Genomic DNA, 24,365 nt, shown 5'->3' with positions numbered 1-24,365 from the left:
GATCTGCGCGGTGTAAATTATGAAGCAGTGTACTGACAGTGCCTTACCCCTAGGTGGCGGTTTGCTACATCAGCTCGCGGCCACACTCCCTCAACCAGGACCACACGGGGCTGGTGTTCAGTGGGCTGCTGCTATACCTCTGTGATTCCTTTGTGGTCTCCGACCTGCTCAAGAAATACCGGTTCCTCAAGGGTACGGTCCTCATCCTATCCTCAAAGGCAGCATAACCATTGGATACCCTGTCCTGGAAAGACAGATTTAGTTAAAATCTTTTTCAACAAGACATTTGTATAGCAGAATAAATTATTAAAAGAATTATATGTAAAGTAGATTGTAGTGAAGGTTTCTTAAAGATGATTAACAATTGCAATTATTAAATTATAGCTTATATCATAGGGACTCGGTATTTGATTTATTTATGCAGCTGAACATTTTTTTTACTGCAGTAATTTCGGGTAAATGCCTTTGTCAAGGGTACTGCAGCAGTAGCAGGTAATGGAGCTTGAACCAGCAACTTTAAGGACAAAAGGCTGGGCCCCTACCTGCCTCTTCCTGCTTCTTCTCTGTTATTGTGTTAAGGTGAGTCAGACTGTATCCCTGGGTCTGGAACCCAACTGCTCACAGTTCTCCCACCCCCAGGTGCCACCCTGTGTGTGATCTCTCAGGACCGCAGCTCGCTGCGCCAGACCATTGTACGTTTGGAGCTGGAGGACGAGTGGCAGTTTCGGCTGCGCGACGAGTTCCAGACGGCCAACTGCAGTGAGGACCGGCCCCTCTATTTTCTGACAGGTCGCCATGTCTGAACCCCTGGGGCTGACCCTTCCCTTCCTTGCAGACGATAATCGTGTGTGCGGCGAATTTCTTCAGCCCCGTGCTGGAATTACAATCATCCTCCAAATCACTAGAGGGCGCTAGGCTCTCAGGACCAGGCTCTTGGACACAGTGAAAGTGGCTACCACGCTTCGGAAGATGTTCACATTCCCCTCCGCCGAAGCTGCTTATCATTGTAGAGCACCTGCGTAGAGTACCTGTCAATGTGGATTTGCAAGGACCCCGAATGCACCCCGAACAATGCCTGACTAGAAATCAAAGTTTACCCTCAGCTAAAAACAAATGAGCCAGAGACCAGAAATGAATATGCAACTATTTTTTAGTCCCTGAGAGTTTAGCCTACTGGTTCATGTACTTTCGGTTGAATGTAAGTATTATCTCAGGTACTGGGGAGAATCAGTAAAAATGGGCACAATTTAAAGACAAACTGCCAATTTCAAGAATGTATGTGCTGCACTGAATGTCACCTCAGAGAGGTCCATTGATCATCAAGGAGATGTGACTTCTTTCACTTTGCCTCCAGATTACAGGAGATGTCAAAGTCTCTCGCTTTTTGAAATGGCTACATCTACACATCTGGAGCAATGATTTCTGCATTAAAAACACACCACACACTGGAACTACAGACTGTGGAGAAGAGCAATCTCTGAAACATTGGTTCTGTCTTCTTCTGTCTGGCTCGGACCGCCCCCTCATTCCAGCTCTCGCTTGGTGCTACTGTGTTTCGTACCTCATAGTATTTGTGATCTCTGCCGATCCCTGTCTTCCAGAGCCAAAACGTTACTGGTCGACTAAGACATAAAGACAGAAATGTCAAAGAGCAAGAGTTTGTTACAGTTGGTTGTTCAGCCAAATCACCATGCCAACTGATGAATACCTGGAAAAAAACATTATCATTTTGTAATGTATGTAACAGGGAGGGGCAAGGAAATCTGCCTTTAGCTGGCTTTTTTTTGTGTCATTTACCAGTTTGGAGGCTCAATCCCAAAGAAAGAACGTTATGACCAATCAGGATGTTTTAAGGGTATATTTTTTGAGAATAATGGGTATTGTATTGGGGTTTATCAGAAACACAAGGTTTTGTTTACATAAATGAACTTACCATAATATATTTAATCAACCCTACTGATTTTTAATGCTTGTGTTTTTGTAATCAGAAGTCACTTTTAATGTCTTTCTGTTTACTGTGGTCACCAGATGAAGAATCTACCTACCACCTGTGTACATCTGCATTATGTTTAACTTAAAATGAAACGCAAGTCCTTTTAGATTAATTTTTATTTATTGTGTGAGCGCTTTTTTTTTTTGTAAATTTTTTTTTTTTTTTTAAAAGTTATGATCGTGCTGGCTGGATGAATAACCTGTCCCTTTCGTTGTTTATCAAGACTGAACTCATCCAACAACAAGTGCACATAACCTGGTCAAATTTCCCCTGTAGTTTTTGATCTACATGGTCAAGAAGACCTAACATGATGGACTGGATCTCACCAGCATGGTGCTCTTCAGGTTCTTGAGGGATACTTCAGATCAGAATCCCAATCAAAGTTTTCTGGACTCTTCTTAATATTTTATGAGTCTGGAAATGGAAGACAGTTTAAAAGCTAGAATCTTGCACTATAAAACTGAATCAGTTCAGCACATGATTTGCATTGGGAAACAATCAAAATGTTACATTTTGTTGGCTGTGCTGATAATCATGCCTTTTGTATGTGGACAGCTTCATGTGTTATGAGCTCCGCAAAATATTATACAAAGGGCTCAATTTTTGCACAGTGATGCCAAAGCAGGGTAGCAGCACCATGCCAAAAGTCAGCCAACTTGCCTTCCCAAGAGATGTATTGTTGCATTGAAAGGAATACACTTTCATTTTAGCATCACATTAGCCTACGGGCATTCTCGTCGCCTCTGACCTACCTCATGTTTTCCGTTTCGTTTTGGATCTGTGAACATGTGATCTCCTGTGTTTTTGGTTTTTTTTGGTTGGAGCTGATGAATGTAGCAAAATGTTATTAAAGGCAATCTTGAAATTGTTTCACTGATTTCCCAGTTTTGTCTACACCGTGATGAAACGTCTGTGGATGTTAGGTACACATTTCTTGGCTTTTAATGAAATGCAATTTTCATAATGCAGTTGGCCATCTGTAAAAAGAAACCTTGCTTTGTAGTGCAAGAAGGGGCTTCCTATGGGCATCTGATCTTTAGCTTGTTTTGGACTGAAGTTCATCTTTAGACCTTATACCCTATCAACTGCTTTTGAGATGTAAATTCTGATGAAGTCAGATCCCGAGATGATTACCCTCTCAATATCTTTGGAATAACTGTTACAGCATGAGCCTAACAATCTTGTTCATCTAGGTAAACTAGTGCTAAAGGGCACTACAGCAGGAAGTCAGATTTGAACCTGTGACCTTTGGACCCGAAGGCAGCAGCTCTGTGTCAGTATGTAGCCACATCATCAGGGACCCACAGTTCTGACCTTTGTTACTTGCCATGTGGAACAGTTTTCACGACAGATCAAGCAGGTCTTCAGAACTGATTGCTCGGTCAAGGGCATGATGCCACAACCAATAATCAACCTGTCACAGGGTGAATGTTTGGCACAGCAGTGAAAGGTATGAACACGAATGGACTCGCATACGAGTATGTTGACATGATGCAATGCACTGCTGGGGAATGTGATGGTTCTTCATGGGGTTGTCGCACTTCTCAGAGGCCCTAGGTCCAGTGAGGTGGACACTGCAGGTTACTTTGTAGGTTGCCTCTTACCTCACATAGTAAGCCTTGCTTTACAATTCTCTGGTTTCACATGTGAGTTGCATACTGCTCCCAAACTGCAAATGTAGCAGGAGGTGTGTGTCTGGGGTGGGGTAAGGAGGTCAGCTATAAATGATTTAGTAAAACAGAGCTGCTGTCATGTAACATTAAGGAAGGATTCGATTGCAAGTCTTGATGTTCCAGCCTCATCCTCCAAGGCACGGATATAGGACACTAGCCCAGAGGATTTCCTCAGAGTTACGTCCTGCTCTTTTTCTATTCAACTCATTTCCATAAGGGACTATAGTCCACCAGAATTTATATGTGTCTCTGTACCTCCAGGGTCTGAAGAGCAGAAATAGATGCCAGTGACAGTACTTTGCTATCAGCAGTAATGTCACAAGTTGGTCGGGCTGTGTTTGAGTTCAGAGTATGTGTAGAAGTGCTGTCACAAGCTATGTGTGTGAGATGGTATCTGGTGTGGATAACAGTTATGGCATTGCTGGGTCCGCTTTCCTGTAACTCTAGGTCACACCTGTCCTCACAGTTCTTCCAGGTCCAGGCTGAAGCCAAAAGAACACGCTACAGCAGACCCACACACACAGCTCTTTTCATAGGCCTATGATAACTTATTTTGAATTATGGAATTTTTGGTACAGTACTTTCCAAAATTATGCCATTCTTCAAATTTGTTATACAACGCTGGTCAAATTAGCAGGTACCAAAGCAATTTTAACCATACCTCTTAAAACAAACAGAAACAGAAAAAAGCAACCAAGAATCAATACTTAGTCGTGCAGCTTTTTGAGATGATAACCACCTCTAAATACTTCTTGTACCTGTATTAGCTTGCTGCATCTTCCTCCTGAAAAGTTTCCTCAAGAAGGATGGAGGATGTTCTAGTTATCAGTAAACATAAGGCAGCTCTGCTGCAAGAAAGATACAAAAAAGCTAACCTGCATTTTGCTCAATCTAACCTGAACAAGCCTTAGCCTTTCTGGGAAAAGGCTCCACAGACAGATTAAATACTATTAGAGGTTTTAAGAAATGTAAGTTAGCCCCATGTTAGCAGACAACAAAATGAGGCCTTCAATGAAAATACCGTCAAATATAGTGGAGGTTTCATAATGCTGCAGGGTAGCTTTGCTGCCTCCAGTACTAAGGACCTTGGATTTGCCAAATATCCAGATTGTGAAGCAATACAGTTCATAATGGAAGTAACAATAAGGGCAAGCTGATTTTCTTCATTCAGTGTGTTATATTTTCAAGTGGTAGCAAGGAACATTTGCCCAACATTTTCCTAGCACTGACCACACATCAGCACTTTCATTTAGCAGCCCCAATGTAAACTGATGGTTCAACCATGTAATTGTTCCTCAGCAACAGTTAAGCAGCTCAGAGACAGTTTCTCCTGAGCTAGCATTCTGCTGGGCTCTTGTTGGCAAGGAGCCCCATGGGAGACTCACGCCTGCTTCCTAGCTTGCAGTGACAGCTTGCAGCTGGCTTCCTTTTTGCACATATGTGTAGAACAGCATGCTGGGGTGCCATTTCCTATTTATGTTTTCACTTTTAATATTAAGGGTTAATGTTATTAACAATGGTACTGTTAAAGACTTCTTGGACTAAAGCATTTCTTATTAGCTGAAGATCCCTGGTTCCTTTCTGACTGAAGTTTTAACATCACTAACCAGGGTATTTCATAGATCAGATTTTTCTTTTTGTTTAAATCCACAATATTAATGAGTGCTCCATGGTACTACAGTAGTAGTCGATTGAGGGTGGAGTGCTCAAATTAAGTCTTCATTATAAGTCAAATGACATGCTTTACTAAGACAGCCTTTTGTCACAACAGGGAGATGATAACTGCACAATTCCCAGCTAAGAGCTAAATTAGTCTGTCTTTGGCCAAATTAGTTTAGCTTTGGTATTAGGGTATATTTTAAAACCTATATAACGTGGTGTTACTTCTTGTTTTTACTTGGTCTTGACGAGTTCCATTCAGATCCAAAGTTAGATGTTAACAAGACATCCACAGCACAGAAGCTGAGCAGGAAGTGCTTAGCATTTAGCATGTAGCACTTAGCATGAGAGAAATTCAGAGTATCTCCTGGGGCCTTCTGTGAGGCTCCATGGCCCTCACAAAGTGTTGTAACCTCTTCTCCCTCTGAACTGATATCTCTTCACAAGAGTAGTCCAACAGTCTAGGTGCTCCTTAGGAGTGGTCCCCAACGGTGAATTATCAGAATCTATTTTGAGACACTGGATCCGTGAGAAAGAGGACAGCATGGACGGACATCCTGGAGGAGCAGCCCTCCTGAGGAAACAGCTGTGCTTGCAGCTGCTGTGCTGCACTGCCCTGTGCCACCCCTGTCCGGTGTCCTCGACAGCAAATGACTGGGGATTAATGCCTGAAGGGATCCTCTCATGCCCTGCCCAAGGTGCAAAAGAGTGGTGTCGCTGTGAATTTCACATTGCCGTCTTACTGCTGGCAACAAAATAAAGCAAAGACTGCTGGCTCATTAGAGCAATATATCATCTCTGCCAGGGTGAAAAGGGTGAGCTTTGGAGTACGAAGCAGGGCTGCGGTCACTGAATTCAGTGTACATGTTTAAGGTCAGTCTTATACCAAGGGCGGTTGATCTTGTGTTGGGACTTCAGCAGCTGTTTCAGAGCAATTATATTTGTGTTTCTTAAAGCAAAGAAATAAAAGTCAAAAGGTGTATTCATGCTGACGCTGGAAAAACAGATGATGCTGAGAACTGTAGAAACAGTATTATCAGAAGGGTTTGTTGAATTAACTGTGCTATATAATATTGCTAACAGAAATATCGCAAATGAAAATATTCACTTTCAGGTTTTTGAAGTTAGATGGAATTCGAGATTTCGGTGAATCCAACAGAAAACTTAACATTCCCGTGAAATGAAATGCATAAAATGTAAAATTGATATTTCCAGTAATTGAATGTGACATCAACACAGAAGCAAGCAAAACGGTGAGTCATTTTCACAATTTAATAAGTACAGCATACGCAGTAATATATCCATATGCGTGTACACATTTGTACATTATTTGCAGGTTGTGCTAAAACCTTATTGCTGCATGAACATGTTAGACAATCCTTGTACAAATACGTTAAGAGTCTTAGCTGTAGAAAATGCTGTCTGTTTTGCTACGGGTTACAGCTGGACAAGATAACACTACAGAGAAGCAGCGAGACATGCAAAAAGCACTCAAGGGCACGGTGGCCTTAAAGCGAAATTCGGCACATTTTGGGTCCCACAGAAACGACGGCGCAAAGACAGTGCACACTGCAATGATACCGAGGCTACGAATGACCGACACAAGTCAATTTGTACTTTTGCGACGTCACTAAACCACTTTTCAACAAGTTATGGCTCTGAGCTGATGCTGAAGTGGACTCTACCTTAGTTTAAGAGCAGAAATTTCAAGAAAAGACAGAGGTTCTTAACCTTTTCTAGACCACAGGCCCCTTTAAGCATCTAGCTGAGGACTCCTAGAAAAATGTCCATAAATGAATTTGGTCAAAATATCAAACTGAATGTATTTTAATGAAACATGGTTGCCTTCATACAGAATTAAATTACTGATAACAACTGTATAGTAAAAATTACTTTGCATTTTTATTACTTTCACTTTATAAACTTACTTTACCTTTTAATTAGTTGTACTGTGTTGTTTTCAGGGCAATTCTACCCTTCACAGACCCCCTGAAGCCTATTCACAGACTCCTAAGTGGGCCATGGACCCCAGGTTAAGAACCCCTGAGACAAGAGCACCGTTCAGAGGCAGAGCGGAAGTTGTAGGCCAAACAATGGACGTCCCCCACTTACCCCGCAGAGGGGAAACTCGCCATCCAAACACCAGAGATTAAGGCTTATCAGAGACATCAGGATGTGTATAAACTGTCGTAGAGTTACCCCTGTGGTACTCATAAATTACTTATTTCGGACTTGCAGTTGCTACATTCCTATGTTCAGACTTACTAAAAGCAGAAAAGGTCAGACATTTAAGCCATAGCTGGAAGGTGTTTCAGAACACCTTATCTAAAATAGTGCAATTTAACATTCCTCATCTTCAACGATTACTACCATTAGCATCTCCTTTACATACATTTTTTAGATATTTGGTGATTTCACTTGTAAAAGGTGTCAGGAAAATAAGTGCATGTAGTACATTGCATTAGAAAAGAACTTCAAACAACATCTGGGATGTAGAAGGAAGATATGTTGTCTATTAAAAAAAAAAGAACAGCAGAACAAGAAACAAGAAGACAAACAAAACAAATTCCCTGAGGACTATGGCTACACAAGAGATTATTTCTTTTAAAAAAATAGAGGTAATTTAAAAATCGCATAAGTTAGTACAGTACTTCTGTTAAAAACCAAACAAAAACAAAGCAAAATGACAAAACACAATAACAGACCATTTCACATCCATTTTACATGTCATACCTTCTACAAAGGCTCTCTACTCCAGCGTAACAACACTAACATGTGCTGGACGTATGCTAACATGGCGCTAACAGGAATGCTACTCGTGCCTTGGCCTTGATGCTGAATGTGCGTTGAAAGAAATGTGCCCTTCTACATTTTATTGTTTCAGAGATGTAATGCAGTTGGGTTTTTTGCATGTGAGTAGAGGGAAAGGGGCAGGGCTTGAGGTTAAAGGTCTCTCAGATCGCTCCCTTGCTCGATGACAGCCTTGGCGAACTGCCTGAAGACCCGGTCCATGTAGGTGCTTTGCCGGGGCCACAAGCCCTCCAGGAAGCCAATGTGGCCACCATGGCAGGTGATGAGGAGTGCCAGGTTGGGGTTCTGCTTCGCTTCCTCAACTGGGATGGCTGAGAGATCGAGAGTAACATAAATCTTTTACTGGGACTCCTCCTCACATCAACAAACAGCTGGAGAACGACGTATAAAATCAACCATACGGACTCAGACTTCGTTTTTCCAACGTCTATATGTTAATGTAGAGTATATATTCTAAAACGTATTCAAAGGTAACCATTGGTGAAAGGGATACTGACTTGGCTGATGTTTTTTCTCAAAAAATTTCGATCTAAAATTGTTTACCCATTTTTATACAGTATGGTATCTTTTACAGGAACAATTCAAGGAAAGTACCTTGCTCAAGGGCACTACAACAGGAGGTGGGATTTGAACCTACCACCTCCAAACCCAAAGGCAACAGCTTCACTCACTGTGTTACCCATTGCTTCATTTAGAGTTATGTTTAAAACATTTCAGCTACATATACACAATTTACTCAGTATCATTTTAGTATCATGTTACTATATCTCACCATGATTAGGGGAGAACACATCGTCAGCTGCGTTTAGGCATAGCATGGGGATCTGGACGGATTTCAGCCGGTGGATGGGGCTGGCGTCCCTGTAGTAGTCCTCATTGGTTGGGTAGCCAAACATGATGGACGTGAACCTCTCGTCAAACTCGCGGATGGTTTTTGCCTGCGGAAAATTTGGCAGCGAAGGCTGACAATAAACCTTTCTATCTATCTTTCTGTCTACAAAATAATCACATTATGGTCCCATTGTTTAATGAAAAGCATATAATTAATTTGAGTGGCCCCAGACATACCTTCATTACATAGTCAATGTCAAAAAGTTTCTCAAGAACAGGTCTGTGCCTGAAAAACAAAAAAAAAGAAAAAAGTACCATAAACAGTAATAGGGCAACAATAAAAAATACATTGATGCAGTGATTTGTTTTATTACTTTTTATGCTAATGGGGGTTACTTAACCTAATATTTGCTGTGTTTATTACACAATGGAGGCACAATCAGAAAACCAATGCATTACGAGCTTCTTCGAAGGCCATGATGACAGCCCATCTACAGGATGTAGAGGACAAGTGAGGTTACTGCCACACGTCACAGGACCGGTCCATTCTCTCTGCAGTTCAAATCAGGCAGCAGAAGGACCAGCATCGATTGACGCTATAAGCACACTTCAGCTGACAGCAAGAAAGAGCAGCATCTTGATTCAGCCATACTGTCCCTTCCCAGACACGATTCAGCCTTACTGTCCCTTCCCAGACACAATGGAGCCAAGCCTCCATCAATGATGGGCCCTATCTGACTTTAACTTTGACCATGAAGAGGGTATTCAAACCAAGAACACTATTATGTTTAGTATTCATTTTATGACTTTTCTGAAATGCAATAGAAAATGTGTATATCACATGTGCAGGAAATATTAGTGCTTTAGCGACAGAGCAATTTCGTCCCCTCCTCATGTATCTGTCTTCTGATCTATGTGGAAAGAAGTCAGCAGGGGAGGGGTGGCTGAGGGGGGGACGGACTGTTCTTCCACCAGATGAACTCACAGACGAGACGAGCAGCGATAATGCAGCCACTTGCTTATGCAGCACGTTGCCACCTTTACATATCACGTGCCCTTGGGTTTGCGCCATTTAGATTTCACGGTAAACTGCCCATGGGGGCAATAATGGCGGTCCAATCTCTTGGTAGAGATGACAGGCTGAGCCCAATGTGGACCTGTGATGCAGAGGGAGGGAGCCTGGTCCGAATCATATGGCAATGCTGACTGGCCTTGGGGCGGGGTCTTCGATGGGAGGGCAGTATGATGTAATGCCATCCCTCCTCACCACCCTGTGGGGGAGGCATGGAGCTAAACTAGGCTCTCAGCCCAGCAGGGTTTCTCTCTGTAAGGCAGGCCAAGGGCAGATCCTCTTACATAATCTACTGCAAGATCCTCAGTACAGATCTGGATGATACACACGCATGCTGACGCTCACCTGAGCTGACAGCGTCATTCAGATAGACAAAACTTTTACTTACTGACATGCTGAAAATGCTAGTAATATGTCATATGGCTTTGGACTTCAAATATTGCAAATGTCCCATCCAAAAGTTTATTATCAGATGGTTCTGAGCCGCAATTATAACTACAAATTTCCAGCCCACCGCCACCATTTATACTGTATATGCTAGTGGGTCAAACCCAGACCACAGGTGGCATAGTACTTGGATCTGTCACCTCGCACTCAAAGAACCCAGGATTGAATCCCTGCTCCTGCTGTAGGACCCTGCTCTTAGTACAAGGTGCTATCCCTGAACTGTTTCAGCAAAAATCATCCAGCTGTATAAATGGTTAATCGTTGTAAGTAGGTTGGTGTGCACACCTTACATTGTAAGTCACCTTTGAGAATAGTAACAGCTAAATTAAAAAAAGACTAATACCGATCCACGGATGCTTGCAGACAGCTGGTGAGGTAGGAGTTGAAAAGCAAGCGGTCGAGGGGCTTCTCCAGGGAGGCGGTGCACTCAAACACATCCCAGCCGGCTGAGAAGACCACCACCCCCCGCAGACACGTGTCCTGCTCCTTGCGGCCCAGGTAATTGGCCAACATCATCCTAGGGAGGGATAAAGACCATAGTATAGACACTTTTTGTTGAGGGGATTGATATTTCAAATTTGCCATACATATGCCTCATTTTTTTCAATATGTCAATGGCACGCCTAGGATCCAGTTAATGTCCTCGCTTGCTATTTATGCAGCAGATGATCAACATGGGGTAAGATCAGACGTGTACTACTGGGGTCAGTGAGCTCATATAAGGCGTATAAGCACTGCCCTATTAGAGGGACACAGGAGGGGACCTACCCCCCCATGGAGACCCCTGCTGCCATGAGCGGGGCGGCCTCATTGCTGCGGTACACGTGCTCGATGACAGCCTCCAGGTCTTCTGTGTTGGCAGCGCAGTATGTCCTGGGGGTCTGTGAAACACGTGAATGGCAAGTCAGTGGTTGGTCCCCCTTTCTCAGACACCGAGACACAAGTCCTCCGCTGCTATGTGAGTCCACACTCTCATGTTACATTCAGAGAGGTATAATGATTGTAAAGAAAGAGATCCAGACCCAGAAGGGACTATGTTTCAGGATCTGTCTGCTTCACGGTGCCACACGATACATCGCTGGCCTCCTAAAAGATGAGTCTTACAAATACTGGGTCACAGCACCAGGACCTGGCTTTCCCCATTCAGAGGATCCGCTGGACCATCTCGCTGAAAAACGATGCTCGACGCGACAGCTCACGGACAAGACACAGCTGTGGTTGTCAGCCAAGAGCTTGGGGAGGGACCCTCGGTATGTCCCTTGGTGGGCAGTGTGCGGGTGTACATCTCCTACTGGTCTGGCCCACAGCCAGCATGGTCATGAAACACACAAGGAGAGCACTGTCCCACGATCGGTCCGGGAATAAGGACCGCTACGGTCACCAGCCACTGTGGCTCAGATGAGCGAAGCTCCACAGACACACAGACAATGCACAATGCAGCCATTGAGAAGAACACGCTACCACCAGCTTCTCAGACAAGACACCACTCTCCACGCCGGGCAGCCCACAGCATGAGAGTCTCTGTTTCCAAACGGAACAACTGAACTCTGTGTATTAGAAAACTGCAGCATAGATCTGTGGTGTAGCACCGAGCCCAGGATCTAAAGGCCAGACATCAAATGAGAAACCCTGAACCAAAGGACATCTGTGATAAAACAGCTGTGCAGACAAGTTGAAGGAAAAAGGAAAAAAAAAAAAACAGAAAAAAATGGAACAACACGACACCACAGGTTCAGTACAAATTACCGTATCTGGAGGAAAGTTCTTTGTGGTCCAGCTGGATGACAATGCTGACTAAGCAAATAAATAAATAAACTCAGTCTGCAACCCACGCACCTATGTGAAGAACCGCACGGTGTCAGCAGTATAAATCTTGCTCATTCTACAGCACAGCTGCTCGCTGAAGGGCTTAGCCGGCCACTTCACTGCAGTTATATGAGGCACATTCTGTGAGAGCAGCGCTGTAGCGATCTAGGTGCTTTTACTGTTTGGTTTAGAAATACAGTGCCCCCCCGCACCCCACTAAATTGGAAGCACTGTAGGATTATTTTAAGGGAAAAATGGCCAGAATTGGGATTATGTTTGCTTGCCTAGGCTCAGCCCGGGAAGCTTATTCAAGGAAGTGATAAAGATGTTCTCTGAACACGTGTGTAACACGTGCTGACCCCTCCCACACCCCACCCCTCCAGAGCAACATATGTTGCACCAGACATCCGACTGGCTATGTCACCTCCCATCTCACGGGGTACACGTCCCCCTGAGCGTCAGAATAGCACAGCCTGCACTTGGGTTCTGGACAGGGTCCCGAAACGTGAAAGTGTACAACCCAAAAAAACTACGCTTAAGAAGATATCTATCAAGCTCCTGGAAACCACAGACTCTCAGCAGATACCCACATACCACAGGATTTGTGTGTCACATAAAGGACCCTGATGCGATTCATGTTTATTGCTGTCCATGTGCAAAGAAATGCATGAAGAACAATAAATTTGCATAAAATAACAAATTATTAATTATTCAAATAATCAATTAACATTTAATTTCATAACACCACGCTATTTAGTTGTGACCATACTGAACCATATACCTGACATAATAAAGTCTGACATATTAGAGTGGGGGAGCACTGGGGCGTGGTGGCGCAGTGGGCTTGGCTTGTGTCTGCTCTCTGGTGGGTCTGGGGTTTGAGTCCCGCTTGGGGTGCCCTGTGACGGACTGGCATCCTGTCCTGGGTGTGTCCCAGCCCCGCGCCCTGTGTTGCTGGGTTAGGCTCCGGCTCACTGCAATCCCACTTGGGACAAGCGGTGTGTGTGTGTGTGTGTGTGTGTGTGTGTGTGTGTGTGTGTGTGTGTGTGTGTGTGTGTGTGTGTGTGTGTGTGTATTATGGTGGTGATTACACCAGATATAAGAATACAGCGCAGTCATCACCTGTAATAATGTAGGCTAGTGTGGCACATTAAATTTGTGAAGTACACCTGTTGGAATAATGCTAGGAAGTAATGCAGGGGTGAATACCTCATGCAAAAATCCAGAAAAGTAAACCAGATGTAATTATATTCTGGGAAGTGAAACTAGGAACAATGATAATATTAGAAATATGGCTTCAAAAAGTAATACTGGAAAGCATTTTAATGTGCTTGTGTTATTTTAGAAAGATCTGAAATATATAAAATCATATCTGCTTCTTCAGATGTGGAATGCAGTTTGACAGAAGTGCCATGGTGACTTAGTGCTGTTGCAGCATCCCTGCTGCCAGGCTATGGGTTCGAATGTTACCCCAGCTCTGTATGTGCATAGTGTGTGTTTTCTCTCTACATTACTGTGAACTGTGATGCCATATTGCCCTTTGTGTGTGTTTTCTGCCTTGTGCCCTATGCTTCCTGGTACTGATTCCAGATCACCATGACCCTAAATCGTGACAGTGAAATGGTTCATGTAAAGGAACAAAATACTGGTGATAAACAATGGTAATACTATTAAGACCTTTGTTCAGCTATTAATTACTGCTGAACAAAGACATATTTACAAAAGCGCATGCATTTTCTTACCAAGAGCTTCTCACCAGATACCCCTCGGTTGTTGAACACGACACATCTGAAATGTAGGAAACATAAAATACGAAATCCATTAAATATAATTAAAACAAGATAAGTTAAAGCTTATTAACGGCATAATCATTCTTAACTGGCTCATTTCAGTATCACTACGAGTTCCTACAGACCATGGATAAAGAACCCCAGGTTCAAACGGCGCTAGACAACAACCCTCTGCATTTTGACGGGTTGGAAGGTGGTTTTATGTCTACATGAGAGTTTCAAAGGAATATTTTGACAGAAGCTCTTCAAAGGAAATACCATCTGAGCTCATTTTCAAACCCTGTTTTACTTGATCCCTTCAGATGATGAGTCTGCAATCTGTCTGCCAGCGTTCATACCGTAGATGAGAGAGCATCATGGCGGGGCATGTGTTGCTGGGGGTGCAGGAAATCCGTGTGGGCAATGTTGCAGGAGCAAAGAAGCAACTCCCCTCACCCCCTGTGGTGTCTCTATCTCTGTTTAAGTGAGGCCAAAGCTGCTGGGGCTGAGGGGGTGTACCTTCCCCCCCCTTTAATGAGTCCCACACGTCCTGCAAGCCTGCAGAGCTGCTGGGAGTTCACTGTAATTCATTAAGTTGTAAAGACGGAGTTGAGGGGCTAGAAGATGCTGAGTCTGCCCCCAGCCGCCCCACCCTCCACCCTCGCTTGCATGTCCCATTCCTTTACTGGTCTTGCCTTATTTGAAAGAATGGGTTCACTGTGGGCTGCTGGCGCTATGTGAAGCGTAGCACTGCAGGTAGGAAGGTTTGTGGAACATGGTGATTTCAGAATGAAGCCCATTCTGATATGTGTGGTATATGTGTATATTTACATTTACATTTATTCATTTAGCAGATGCTTTTGTTCAAAGCGATATACATCTCAGCAAAAGTACAATTTATGCATTACATTAAGAGAAGGAGACATAGCTGCAGACACGAAAGTCTCAAGCAAACCTAGTTTGTTCCCTACCACTTACTCCACCGAGGTTCATCGTTCAAGTAGTTGCATAAGACACAGGATAGACAAATCCCGATACCCTCCCACCAATTTTTTTTGTTTTTTAAATATTATACGATACACAAATGAGCAAGTACAATGCCAGAGTAATGGCTGAATAAAGGCTGTATCTGGGAATGCTTATGGAGTTACGATGCGTGAACACTTACACCGTAAATGAGCTGGAGAGATCATGGTCCAAGCGGATCTGGAAAAGGTGAGTTTTCAGACCCTTCTTGAAAATAGACAAGAGTTTCCCCAGTTCTGAATGAGAGGGGAAGGTCGTTCCACCACAACGGACCCAGAACCGAGAACCTCCGAGCTTTGCCTTTCGTGCGCGGGACCACCAAGCGAGCGGAAATAGATGAGCGAAGGGGCCTGGCTGGGGTGTATCGGTTGATGAAGTCTTGTAAATAGCTGGGAGCAGTTCTATTGATGCATTTGTACACAATAACCAGGGTTTTGAATTTGATTTGGACAGCTATAGGAAGCCAGTGCAGAGAAATGAGTAGAGAAGATACATGGGAGCGCTTTGGCAAATCAAACACAACTCATGCAGCGGCATTCTGTAGAAGCTGCAGAGGTTTGATGGCAGTAGCAGGAAGGCCACACAGGAGAGAGTTACAGTAGTCCAGACGGGAAGTCACCATAGCCTGGACAAGTAGTTGGGCGGAGTCAGAAGTGAGGTAGGGACGGATCCCAAGAATATTATGCAGGATGTACCTACAGGACCGGGTTGTGGCTTCAATATGTTGAGAGAATGACAGACTCGCATCAATCACACACACACACTTTCTGAACCGCTTGTCCCATACAGGGTCGCGGGGAACCGGAGCCTACCCGGCAACACAGGGCGTAAGGCCGGAGGGGGAGGGGACATACCCAGGACGGGACGCCAGTCCGTCACAAGGCACCCCAAGCGGGACTTGAACCCCAGACCCACCGGAAAGCAGGACCGTGGTCCAACCCACTGCACCACCGCACCCCTACTACTCGCATCAATCGTTCCTCCCAGACTCTTAGCAAAGGAGCTAGGCGAAATGAGTGAGTTGTCCAGTGTACATGTGTAGCTGTATAATGCGAGTTGAGGAGAAGTCTGAGAGCCAATGAACGGAGTACTTGTACTGAGTTGTCTTCTTTCCTTCAAACACCACAAAAGTGTGAATATAGTGACAAGCAACAAACAACAAGATTTGAGTTCAAAGGGACGGGTTTAGGCAATGGGTTTAAGGGTGGGTTTAGGTACATGCCAAGAAATAAAGAGTATTCTCTAAAGATATAATACAGTATTTACTGCGTATGTCACCGAATAGCAGAGCAGCAAAACTGGTATGTGGAATATCGAAGTGAAAGTAACTATTTTTTTCAGATATTTAATTATTTCATCATTCAGCTAATACTTTTCTCCAAAGTGACACACGCTTTAACACACAATTTTAAGCTCCTTACAGTGACATCCCAGTATATTCAGCTGGGTCATTTTTGCCGGATTCATTTCAAGGTTAGTACCTTGCTTGAGGGAAACACAGCAAGATAGAAATTCAAACCTCAGTCCTTTCTGAGCCCCAATATGAATGAGAAAATATAAAGAGTTGACTGCTGAACTGAACATTACATACTTTAAATGTTGAGAAGTGTTCTAGCGTGCATGATTTTGATCACACTGGGGAAACTCTTGGAAATGTGAAAACAAGTGTACTCCTGGTGGAGGGTGAAAAAGGGGTGTCAAGGGTTGAGTTACATCCTCACCGACCCACAATCGAGCAGTCGAACTGTGTCCCCCCAATGAAACTTTAACCAAATTCTACAGAAGTGTACAATGTAGCCCAAGGAGAGTGTGGCATCCCTGGACAGGGGTCTACTATCACCCACCTGTAGCCCAGTTCACGGCTCTGCTGGACCATGTGCAGAATGTAGGACTCGCGGCTGGTTCCTGTGAGCCCGGGCAGGAGGATGACGGTGGGCCGCGTTGCCGGGGTGGGGTAGGCGCTGCTTTCATCGTTGTCGAACCAGTCAAGGGAAATCTGCCCTCCATCGGCCGCTCTAATCAGCTCACTGTGGGCATCGGAGGAAGGCAGACATGGCAGCAACGCGATTCACCTGCATTCCTTCACGCCTCTATATTTAGCCAGAGCTGGACAGGGTGCTAAGTGACAATGATGGGGTCCAGCAGTATTTGAGGGGCTAAACTGTCATTTACCACCCAACCCCTCTTCCTTGAGTACTGTTTTCCAGCAGATTGTTTGCCAATGAGACACCACTGAAAGCATCTGCTTTCTTGCACAGTTAAGGGCCACACTTATCACATCAGTATTTTAAGGCGATATACTTGTGTTTGTTTTTAAATACAACTTTATTTCTGTGAACATAGCTCTTTCCCCACACTTCCTGTATGTTTACACTCTTCTGGAAATTCAGCTTTATATGCTTTATACAAGAGCTGATCTCCCATGAGGGCATTTGAACTGCTGCCTTTTTCATTAATGTACCTTTGCACATGTCTTGGGTAAATAATGATAAAGATAAACTAAAACTCCAGTCCATTCACCATACAACATCTTGTCCTTGTGTCCTGGCTTCAAAGGTAAAATGGGGGCATTACATGAACCACATTATACTGGTCATTATTTAATCTAATCTCAGAGCAAAACCAGACATTTCAAGTATAACCTAGGTTGCAAATGTATGTGCATTACTCTCTGTGTGCATGCTTTTGAAATTATACTTATTTTCTAAGATGATGCTTCTCTCTAAAACAACCCTTAGCATTAAGCCACTAACTGTTATTTTCCCATATACACAGCTGGGTAATGTTTACTGGAGCAATTCTGGGTAAATACTCTGATCAAGGCTTCTACAGCAGAAGGAATACTTTGGGAGTGCAAAACAGCAGCTTTTAGCACTATGCTACCTAATGCCCATTAAGAGATATGTTCAATATTTGAAATGATTATTTAATATTTACACATTAAATATGTAACATTTTGTATTACTTCCAATTTAAATTTTTTAATAGAATGTACAGCTTTTTGAGTTGCTGCACTAAGCACACATGCCTATTATGCCCTAATATGTGAAGAGGGTCTTTAATCATTTCTGTTTAAACAAAGCAATATAAACAGCTATAAAAAGCAATTTTCTCCCTCTGTAAAATGTTTTTTTCTAATCTGGTTCAGGAACGCCTGAGTCTGCACAAAGTGCTTCAAACAGCCCTTTGTCCCGAACATATGTAGAGAATTGTTTGTTTGTGATACAATAATGAGTATGCTTCCAAGAAGAGCTGGCAGTGGAGTACCGCTCTAAGAAGTGCCCCTGCAGATTCCCTGCTGCCCTCGTCAGGGGGAATGTGGTCAAGGAGGTGGAAGAGTCAAAATACCAGGGTAAATCCCTATACCTTAAATAGAAGACTAATGCAGGGTAACTGCTCATGTTAATGGTTCACATCAGATGTCTATTACATAAGGGTTGTTGGTTCAGATGCCAAAATGGGTCTATACTTGAACAAAGTAAATGATATGAATATCTCCAGTAATTCAGCAGACAGCATGTGTGAAATCATGTTACTTTGGAAAAAATGTTATATTTTAGATAGCTGAGAGACAATAACTGCAGTTTTGCTTTCTGTAACAAGTTCACACCTGCCTTTGGAAGACAGAGATTTTCCCCTGGTCTGTCTTACCAACCTATTGATGGTGTACTTCTCTGATTTTTAGTTTTTACAAATAGCTTTTATAATTTTCCAGAAGAGCATTCCAAAACCTAAAGAAGGAAACAGAAGTATGGAGAGAAAAGGTTTTCATGTGGGCTTTGAGAATAGAATCATTACTGTGGGTCTCAGAGCGGAAAAGCTCTGGTTAGAGGGAAGCTCCACCATCGATCAAAGTGAAAGAGCAGTGTGTGTACCCTCAGCTCATATGAAATTAAAGAGCATTAAAGATGTACACAAGGTCACACTGGGTAGGAAGCACCTACCAAATGAGGGTGAATCTCCATGCATGTGAAGGACATGGCTTTTGTAGATGCATTAATGTCACCGTTTCTCATGACAGGAATGAGAAGCATGCTTCCAGATGCCCTCATGTGCACATGGGTGGGCCCGGAATATCTCCCTAGGCTCTAAGTTCAAGAACTAACATCACTGCAGCTTTTGCATGTGCTAAAGTCTAACATGGTTTCAAAGGTCATCTTGAGCTTCATAGATCCTGAGGTAGGAATTTCAAAGTTTTATTTTGAAAACCAATCTCCACCAAGTGCAAGTTTCCACATTTCTTTCTGTCAACATATTCTGACTGAAGGGTGCAGTCCAGGGGAATTACATTGTTCAGATTTTCATTTTTTTCACCACATAAAAACTTTGATGAAGAATTTTCCCATCTGAAGTTATTGTGTGTTAGTCAGTTTTGAAGTTGCTAGTGGTTTACACCCATTCCAAGGGTACGGTTAGGGTTAGAAAAATCTGTTCTATCATATTTGGACATTCCATAACATTTTGGAATATTACATTCAGATCAGCAATGCTTTGCTCTGGAGACTTTTAGGAGTAAGTAGTCCATCAATCAATTATCAATAACTTCTTGTCCAATGCAGGGTCTAGCTGGCATGGAGCCTATCCCAGAAGCATTGAATGGGAGGCAGGGTACACCCTAGAAGAGCAGGGCAATCACACACACTTCATTCACACACACATACTGTACATACTGAACAAACAGGAGGTAATTTAGTGTTACTAGTTCTTCTGAAACAGATGCCTTTGGGCTATGGGAGGACACCAAAGCACCAGCAGAAAAGCCACAAGAACATGGGAAGAATGTGTAAACTCCACATGGACTAAATCAGATTCAAATCCACATCTGCACCCACAACCCCAAAGCTGTGAGGCCACAGTGCTACCCAGTGCGCCACTGTGTCACCCCAGGAGAAAATAAATACAGACAAAATGCAGGGTGCAGGACTGCACTTCTGGCTCCATGTTCCTTTCATGCTAAGGTGTGTGTCTCTCTCCCCACCCAACTAAGACCAGATGAATTCTTGCCCTGAAATTCTGCATCCCAGCCAGTTTTTAGTTCTTCAGGGCAGCAGGCAGTAGAGTGGTCAGAGCTGCTGCTTTGCAAGGACCCAGGTTCAAATCCCACCTTCCCATTGTAGTACCCTTAGTCATCTAGGAAAGTTCTCGAAGAGCTTTGATACAGCCTCACTATCGGTCAGTTGACACTGCCAGTTCAGTTAGAGTCTGAAGCCATAAATCTGACAGGGCCTGCAATCCAGTACTCTGGATTCTGTAATATCAACTGTACTTCAGGACCCCTCTGACCTCACGAGTCTTGGAAACGTTCCCTACTTGATTGATTTTAAAAGCCCCCCTAATGAGCACTTGCTCAGCGTCCAGGCTGATAATCTTGAACGGAATGTGCCAGAGCGGCCGGGTAAGGCTGAGCTTACACCTTTGCACAAAGGGCTGCTTCCAGTTTCTCGCCTAAGCCCCAGTTCAGAAGAGATTTATCCTTTGCTGCAGAAAGCAGATGTAAAAGAATGAAACCTTTCACAAACAGCTAATTACTAATCGTGCTGACGAACAAAATTCAAAGGGCAAACTAATTCCATACTAACAAATCCATCTTTCTGTGAGAACCAGTGTGACAGCACAGTAATAGCACATGACTTACTCTTAGGTGAAAAATTGGGATGGGATCTCTGCAACCCAGGCTTGTATCGTTCTGATAGCAATCTTGAAAAACTATGGAAAATCACTCAGCTACTGAATATTAATAGAATTTCATAGCTTATCTAACATTATAATTCAAGGCCATGTACAAGTCACACAGCTGTGTATATTTACTGGACCATTCTGGGGACAGTACTTTGTCCAAAGGTACTTCAGCAATGCTCACACTCCCTGTACCGCTGTGCTACGGTAATGATCACTTACTTTCTATAGCTGACCCAGGGCTTGGCTGTCACAAAGGGTCGGAGGAGGGTCTGAACCCGGCTCTCCCAGCACCAGAAGGGGGGGTAATAGGTTTCTGATACCACTGGGCATTGCTCCCTGAGGAACTGACAGAACTTCTTCCCGCCGCCAACGAGCTGTGGTTTCTGCAAAGAAACAGGAGACTATGGGGGAACTGCTTTGTGGACGACATCACTTCTCACGCCGGTCCCTTCCCCGTTTACATAGTTAGGCTACCAAACTTCCCATGGCATGGGATCAGTGCACATGGCATGCATCACAACCCAAAACACAGTTTGAAAAATAGAATGGACATGGAAAACAGAATATAAGTGGTATATTGGTGGGTTGTTCCTGTCCTATGCTGACCCTGTCAAATACTAGACAAAGCTTTTTAGACAGTATCCAAAATAGGAAGAGAAATGACTTTGAGATTATTTTTAATGAAAAAAATCAGACAAAACCTTATATAAATTTAATATAAGTGAATGACGATAAGGAGCTAGACTTTATACTTAGTTTTATGTTCTGAATAATGCATAGATTACTCAAAATATATTTGTTCAATAAATGCCTTTGCAGATGACATTTCAGAAATAAAAAAGCTAAACAATAACAGAAAGTGACCCTTGTACTGTAACACCCACAGACATTTCACAAAATGCGCCCAGGTTGTTACAGTTATTACGGTAATTTCGGGACTCGCTACGACTTTCAGCATCGATCGCGATCCCACACTAAGGAGATGGTCTTTGTGTTTAATGACACCGCCGCAGGCATATGTGTTGTTTTCACATTTCCATACTGTGAAGCACACCATAACAACACGTTTAGTTTATTGTGAACAGAAAAAAAATTTAAATAAAGTTAATAATCATTAGTAAAGAGCTCACGTGGCTGAGTGAGATCTTTCATGCACAATCAGAACTGCACACGTGTGAACATGGATAATTATTTCAATATATTATAAAATCGGACGCAGTCAGACAGAGTCAATATATTTATCGAGAATTTTTCAAAATAAAACAACAAAAAATATGTAAAAATTGGACAATGTATATAATTGACGAGTGAAATGTTATCGGAGGAATAATATCAATCAAACAGAACAGATGTCATGATCGGCGAGGTGGCAAAATACAAAAAAGACACAAATGTATCCTTATGCTGTGTTTTAAATAGAACAGGACTGAGTGAGTGATGCCCAGACCCACCTTGGCCACAGCGATGAGATAGTAACAGGCGTACGCGGCGCTGAAGCCGAGCACCAGAGAGAGCCCCACTCCGGAGCCGAAGAGCCCCACTCGGACGTGGTTCTCCAGGTACACGGACAAGTCCCTTGTCAGCACGTGGAAGTCGAGGTCCAGCGCGATCATCGCCAGGTACCGGTGTACCACAGCCGCGGGTTGCGGAGGATGGACGGACAGCGCGTGGTGCGTATGTGTGTGTGTATCTTGTGTGTGCGCGCGCGTGTGCGTGCCAAATGAGTGCAGCACCAAGGAGAGCGAGCAGTGCGCGACCGCGTTCGCACGCAAGGTGATGCTGCTGACGTCACCGGCCTGATGGGGGCGCTGAAGAGGGAGGAATTAGCGCAGTGACACCCGCGGTGAGGACACTCCACGATATAAGAGTTAAAGACACTTCCAGAGAGGAGCGCTGGGCGTGAAGCCACTAGTGACTAGTGTGGTGATAATATAATGTGGTCCCCGGACACCTTCCTGAAAGTTGTGCGGGACGACGGATATTTATTTCATATGCACCCGGAAAAGGAGAAAAGACCACGAGCTAAGCGTGCTCTCATTGACACATGCAAGCAGTACCACTGCAAAATAAATATTGCTTGCATGTATACGCCTGATACAATTACCGAATACCTGAGGTGACAGTGTCATTGACTCCTGCAGCACGGCCATGTGACGTCATCAAACACGTGGCTGGCTTTGCAAAGAAAAATAAAACTTGGTTTGTAAAAAGAACTGCTTTGTCTTTATTTTCATTTGGAAAAACGGAGCTGCGCAAAGTATCTTGCATTTTTACAGTGACATTTTTTTATTTCCCCTTAACACGTGTGACAGAACTACATTTAAGCCCGAGCACCATGTTGTAGGGAAATGTAGTTCTTTAGGCAAGACTGCGTCTTAATTGTCAGAAAGAGGTGTTTTTTTCAGGAATTTCGGAGTGGGGGTCATTGCAATATAAATAGTTTCCTGGGGATCTTCTAGAGATTTAGTGATAAATTTCACATCTGATTAATAGACTGTGATTAAAAAGAACATTTTTTCTTCAGGGGGGGGGCGGTGCACCTTCCATGTCTGTACTGCCACCTACAGGCATAAAGTGCAAATTCTATTATACGGTACAGTGCATGCCTTTGGAGAACAAAAAAGTCTTTTCCAGTGCTGGTATACATGTTCATAATTTCTGAGCTCACAAGAGTAGCCAATTTTGTGCACTACTATCATTTTTAATTTTTAAAAAAATCCTGTCAAAACAGTAATGTTTAAACCCAGGGCAAATATAAGCAATGCATGTACAAGTGAATATATTCAACAACCTTACATGTAGTGTAAAAAAACCTTTATATTGAAAACTGAACACCGCAAAAGTTTTTACTAGAATTTTCTTTAAACCACACGTGGGCTAATAACTGAAAAAAAGTAAATTGGTTCAGGTTCCTGTCCTATCTATTATTAATCGGGGCACAGTGAATTTTTTGTTCCCCTGCATATTCCTCCCCTCACCATTCTCAACAGCACCATGTCAGCCGTGGAGTCCTTCAGGTTCCTGGGTCCGACAGCCTCCCAGGGTCTGAAGTGGGACACCTGTATTGACTCCATCATGAAAAGGGCCCAACAGTGGATGTACTTCCTTCGCCAACTGAAGAAGTTCAGCCTGCCACAGGAACTGCTGATCCAGTTCTACTCAGCTGTCACTGAGTTTGTCCTGTGCACTGCCATAACTGTCTGGTTTGGCTTGGCTACCAAATCGGACAGAAATAGGCTGCAAAGGTCGGTCAAGACGGCTGAGAGGATCATCGGTGCACTCCTGTCTACCCTTCAGGTCCTGTACAAGTCCAGAATGAGGAAGCAGGTGGGCAAAATAGTCACTGATCCCACACACCCTGGGCACAAACTTTTCACACTTCTCCCCTCTGGGAGGCGTTACAGAGCACTGTCCACCAGAATGACCAGATACAAGAACAGCATAAATTGTACTTTTGCTGAGATGTATGTCGCTTTGGACAAAAGCATCTGCTAAATGAATAAATGTAAATGTAAACAGTGTTTTCCCTTAGGCCATCACCCTCATGAACAGTTAACACTCCCCTACAGGTCTCCTGTCAGTGCCACATTATCCAACCA

At 43.6% G+C, this 24,365-nt stretch overlaps 2 protein-coding genes across 3 annotated transcripts in view; one reads left to right on the top strand and one right to left on the bottom strand.

Moving 5' to 3' along the window:
• The window catches only part of greb1l (GREB1 like retinoic acid receptor coactivator), a 43,290-nt gene extending 41,137 nt beyond the window's left edge, over positions 1–2,153 (top strand). For both annotated transcript variants that reach the window (XM_029253580.1, XM_029253579.1), the window contains 2 exons: positions 54–192; positions 640–2,153. In XM_029253580.1, coding sequence (XP_029109413.1) covers positions 54–192; positions 640–803 — 303 coding nt within the window. In that variant the 3' untranslated portion in view covers positions 804–2,153. The remainder of the gene's footprint in view (positions 1–53; positions 193–639) is intronic.
• Positions 2,154–7,991: 5,838 nt separating this feature from the next.
• On the bottom strand, positions 7,992–22,385 carry abhd3 (abhydrolase domain containing 3, phospholipase). Its single transcript, XM_018757687.2, has 9 exons — positions 22,218–22,385; positions 20,986–21,149; positions 16,932–17,114; positions 14,035–14,080; positions 11,255–11,367; positions 10,830–11,003; positions 9,205–9,253; positions 8,909–9,074; positions 7,992–8,447 (listed from the first exon to the last, which is right to left on the bottom strand). Exons 1-9 carry the CDS (start codon positions 22,377–22,379, stop codon positions 8,269–8,271), a joined length of 1,236 nt encoding a protein of 411 aa, XP_018613203.1. The 5' UTR covers positions 22,380–22,385; the 3' UTR covers positions 7,992–8,268.
• Between the last annotated feature and the right edge of the window lie 1,980 nt (positions 22,386–24,365).

The sequence above is a fragment of the Scleropages formosus genome, chromosome 7 (genome assembly GCF_900964775.1).
Source record: "Scleropages formosus chromosome 7, fSclFor1.1, whole genome shotgun sequence".
Lineage (NCBI taxonomy): Eukaryota > Metazoa > Chordata > Actinopteri > Osteoglossiformes > Osteoglossidae > Scleropages > Scleropages formosus.
Note: the sequence above shows the minus strand (reverse complement) of the source record. Positions and strands in the feature narration are given on the sequence as shown.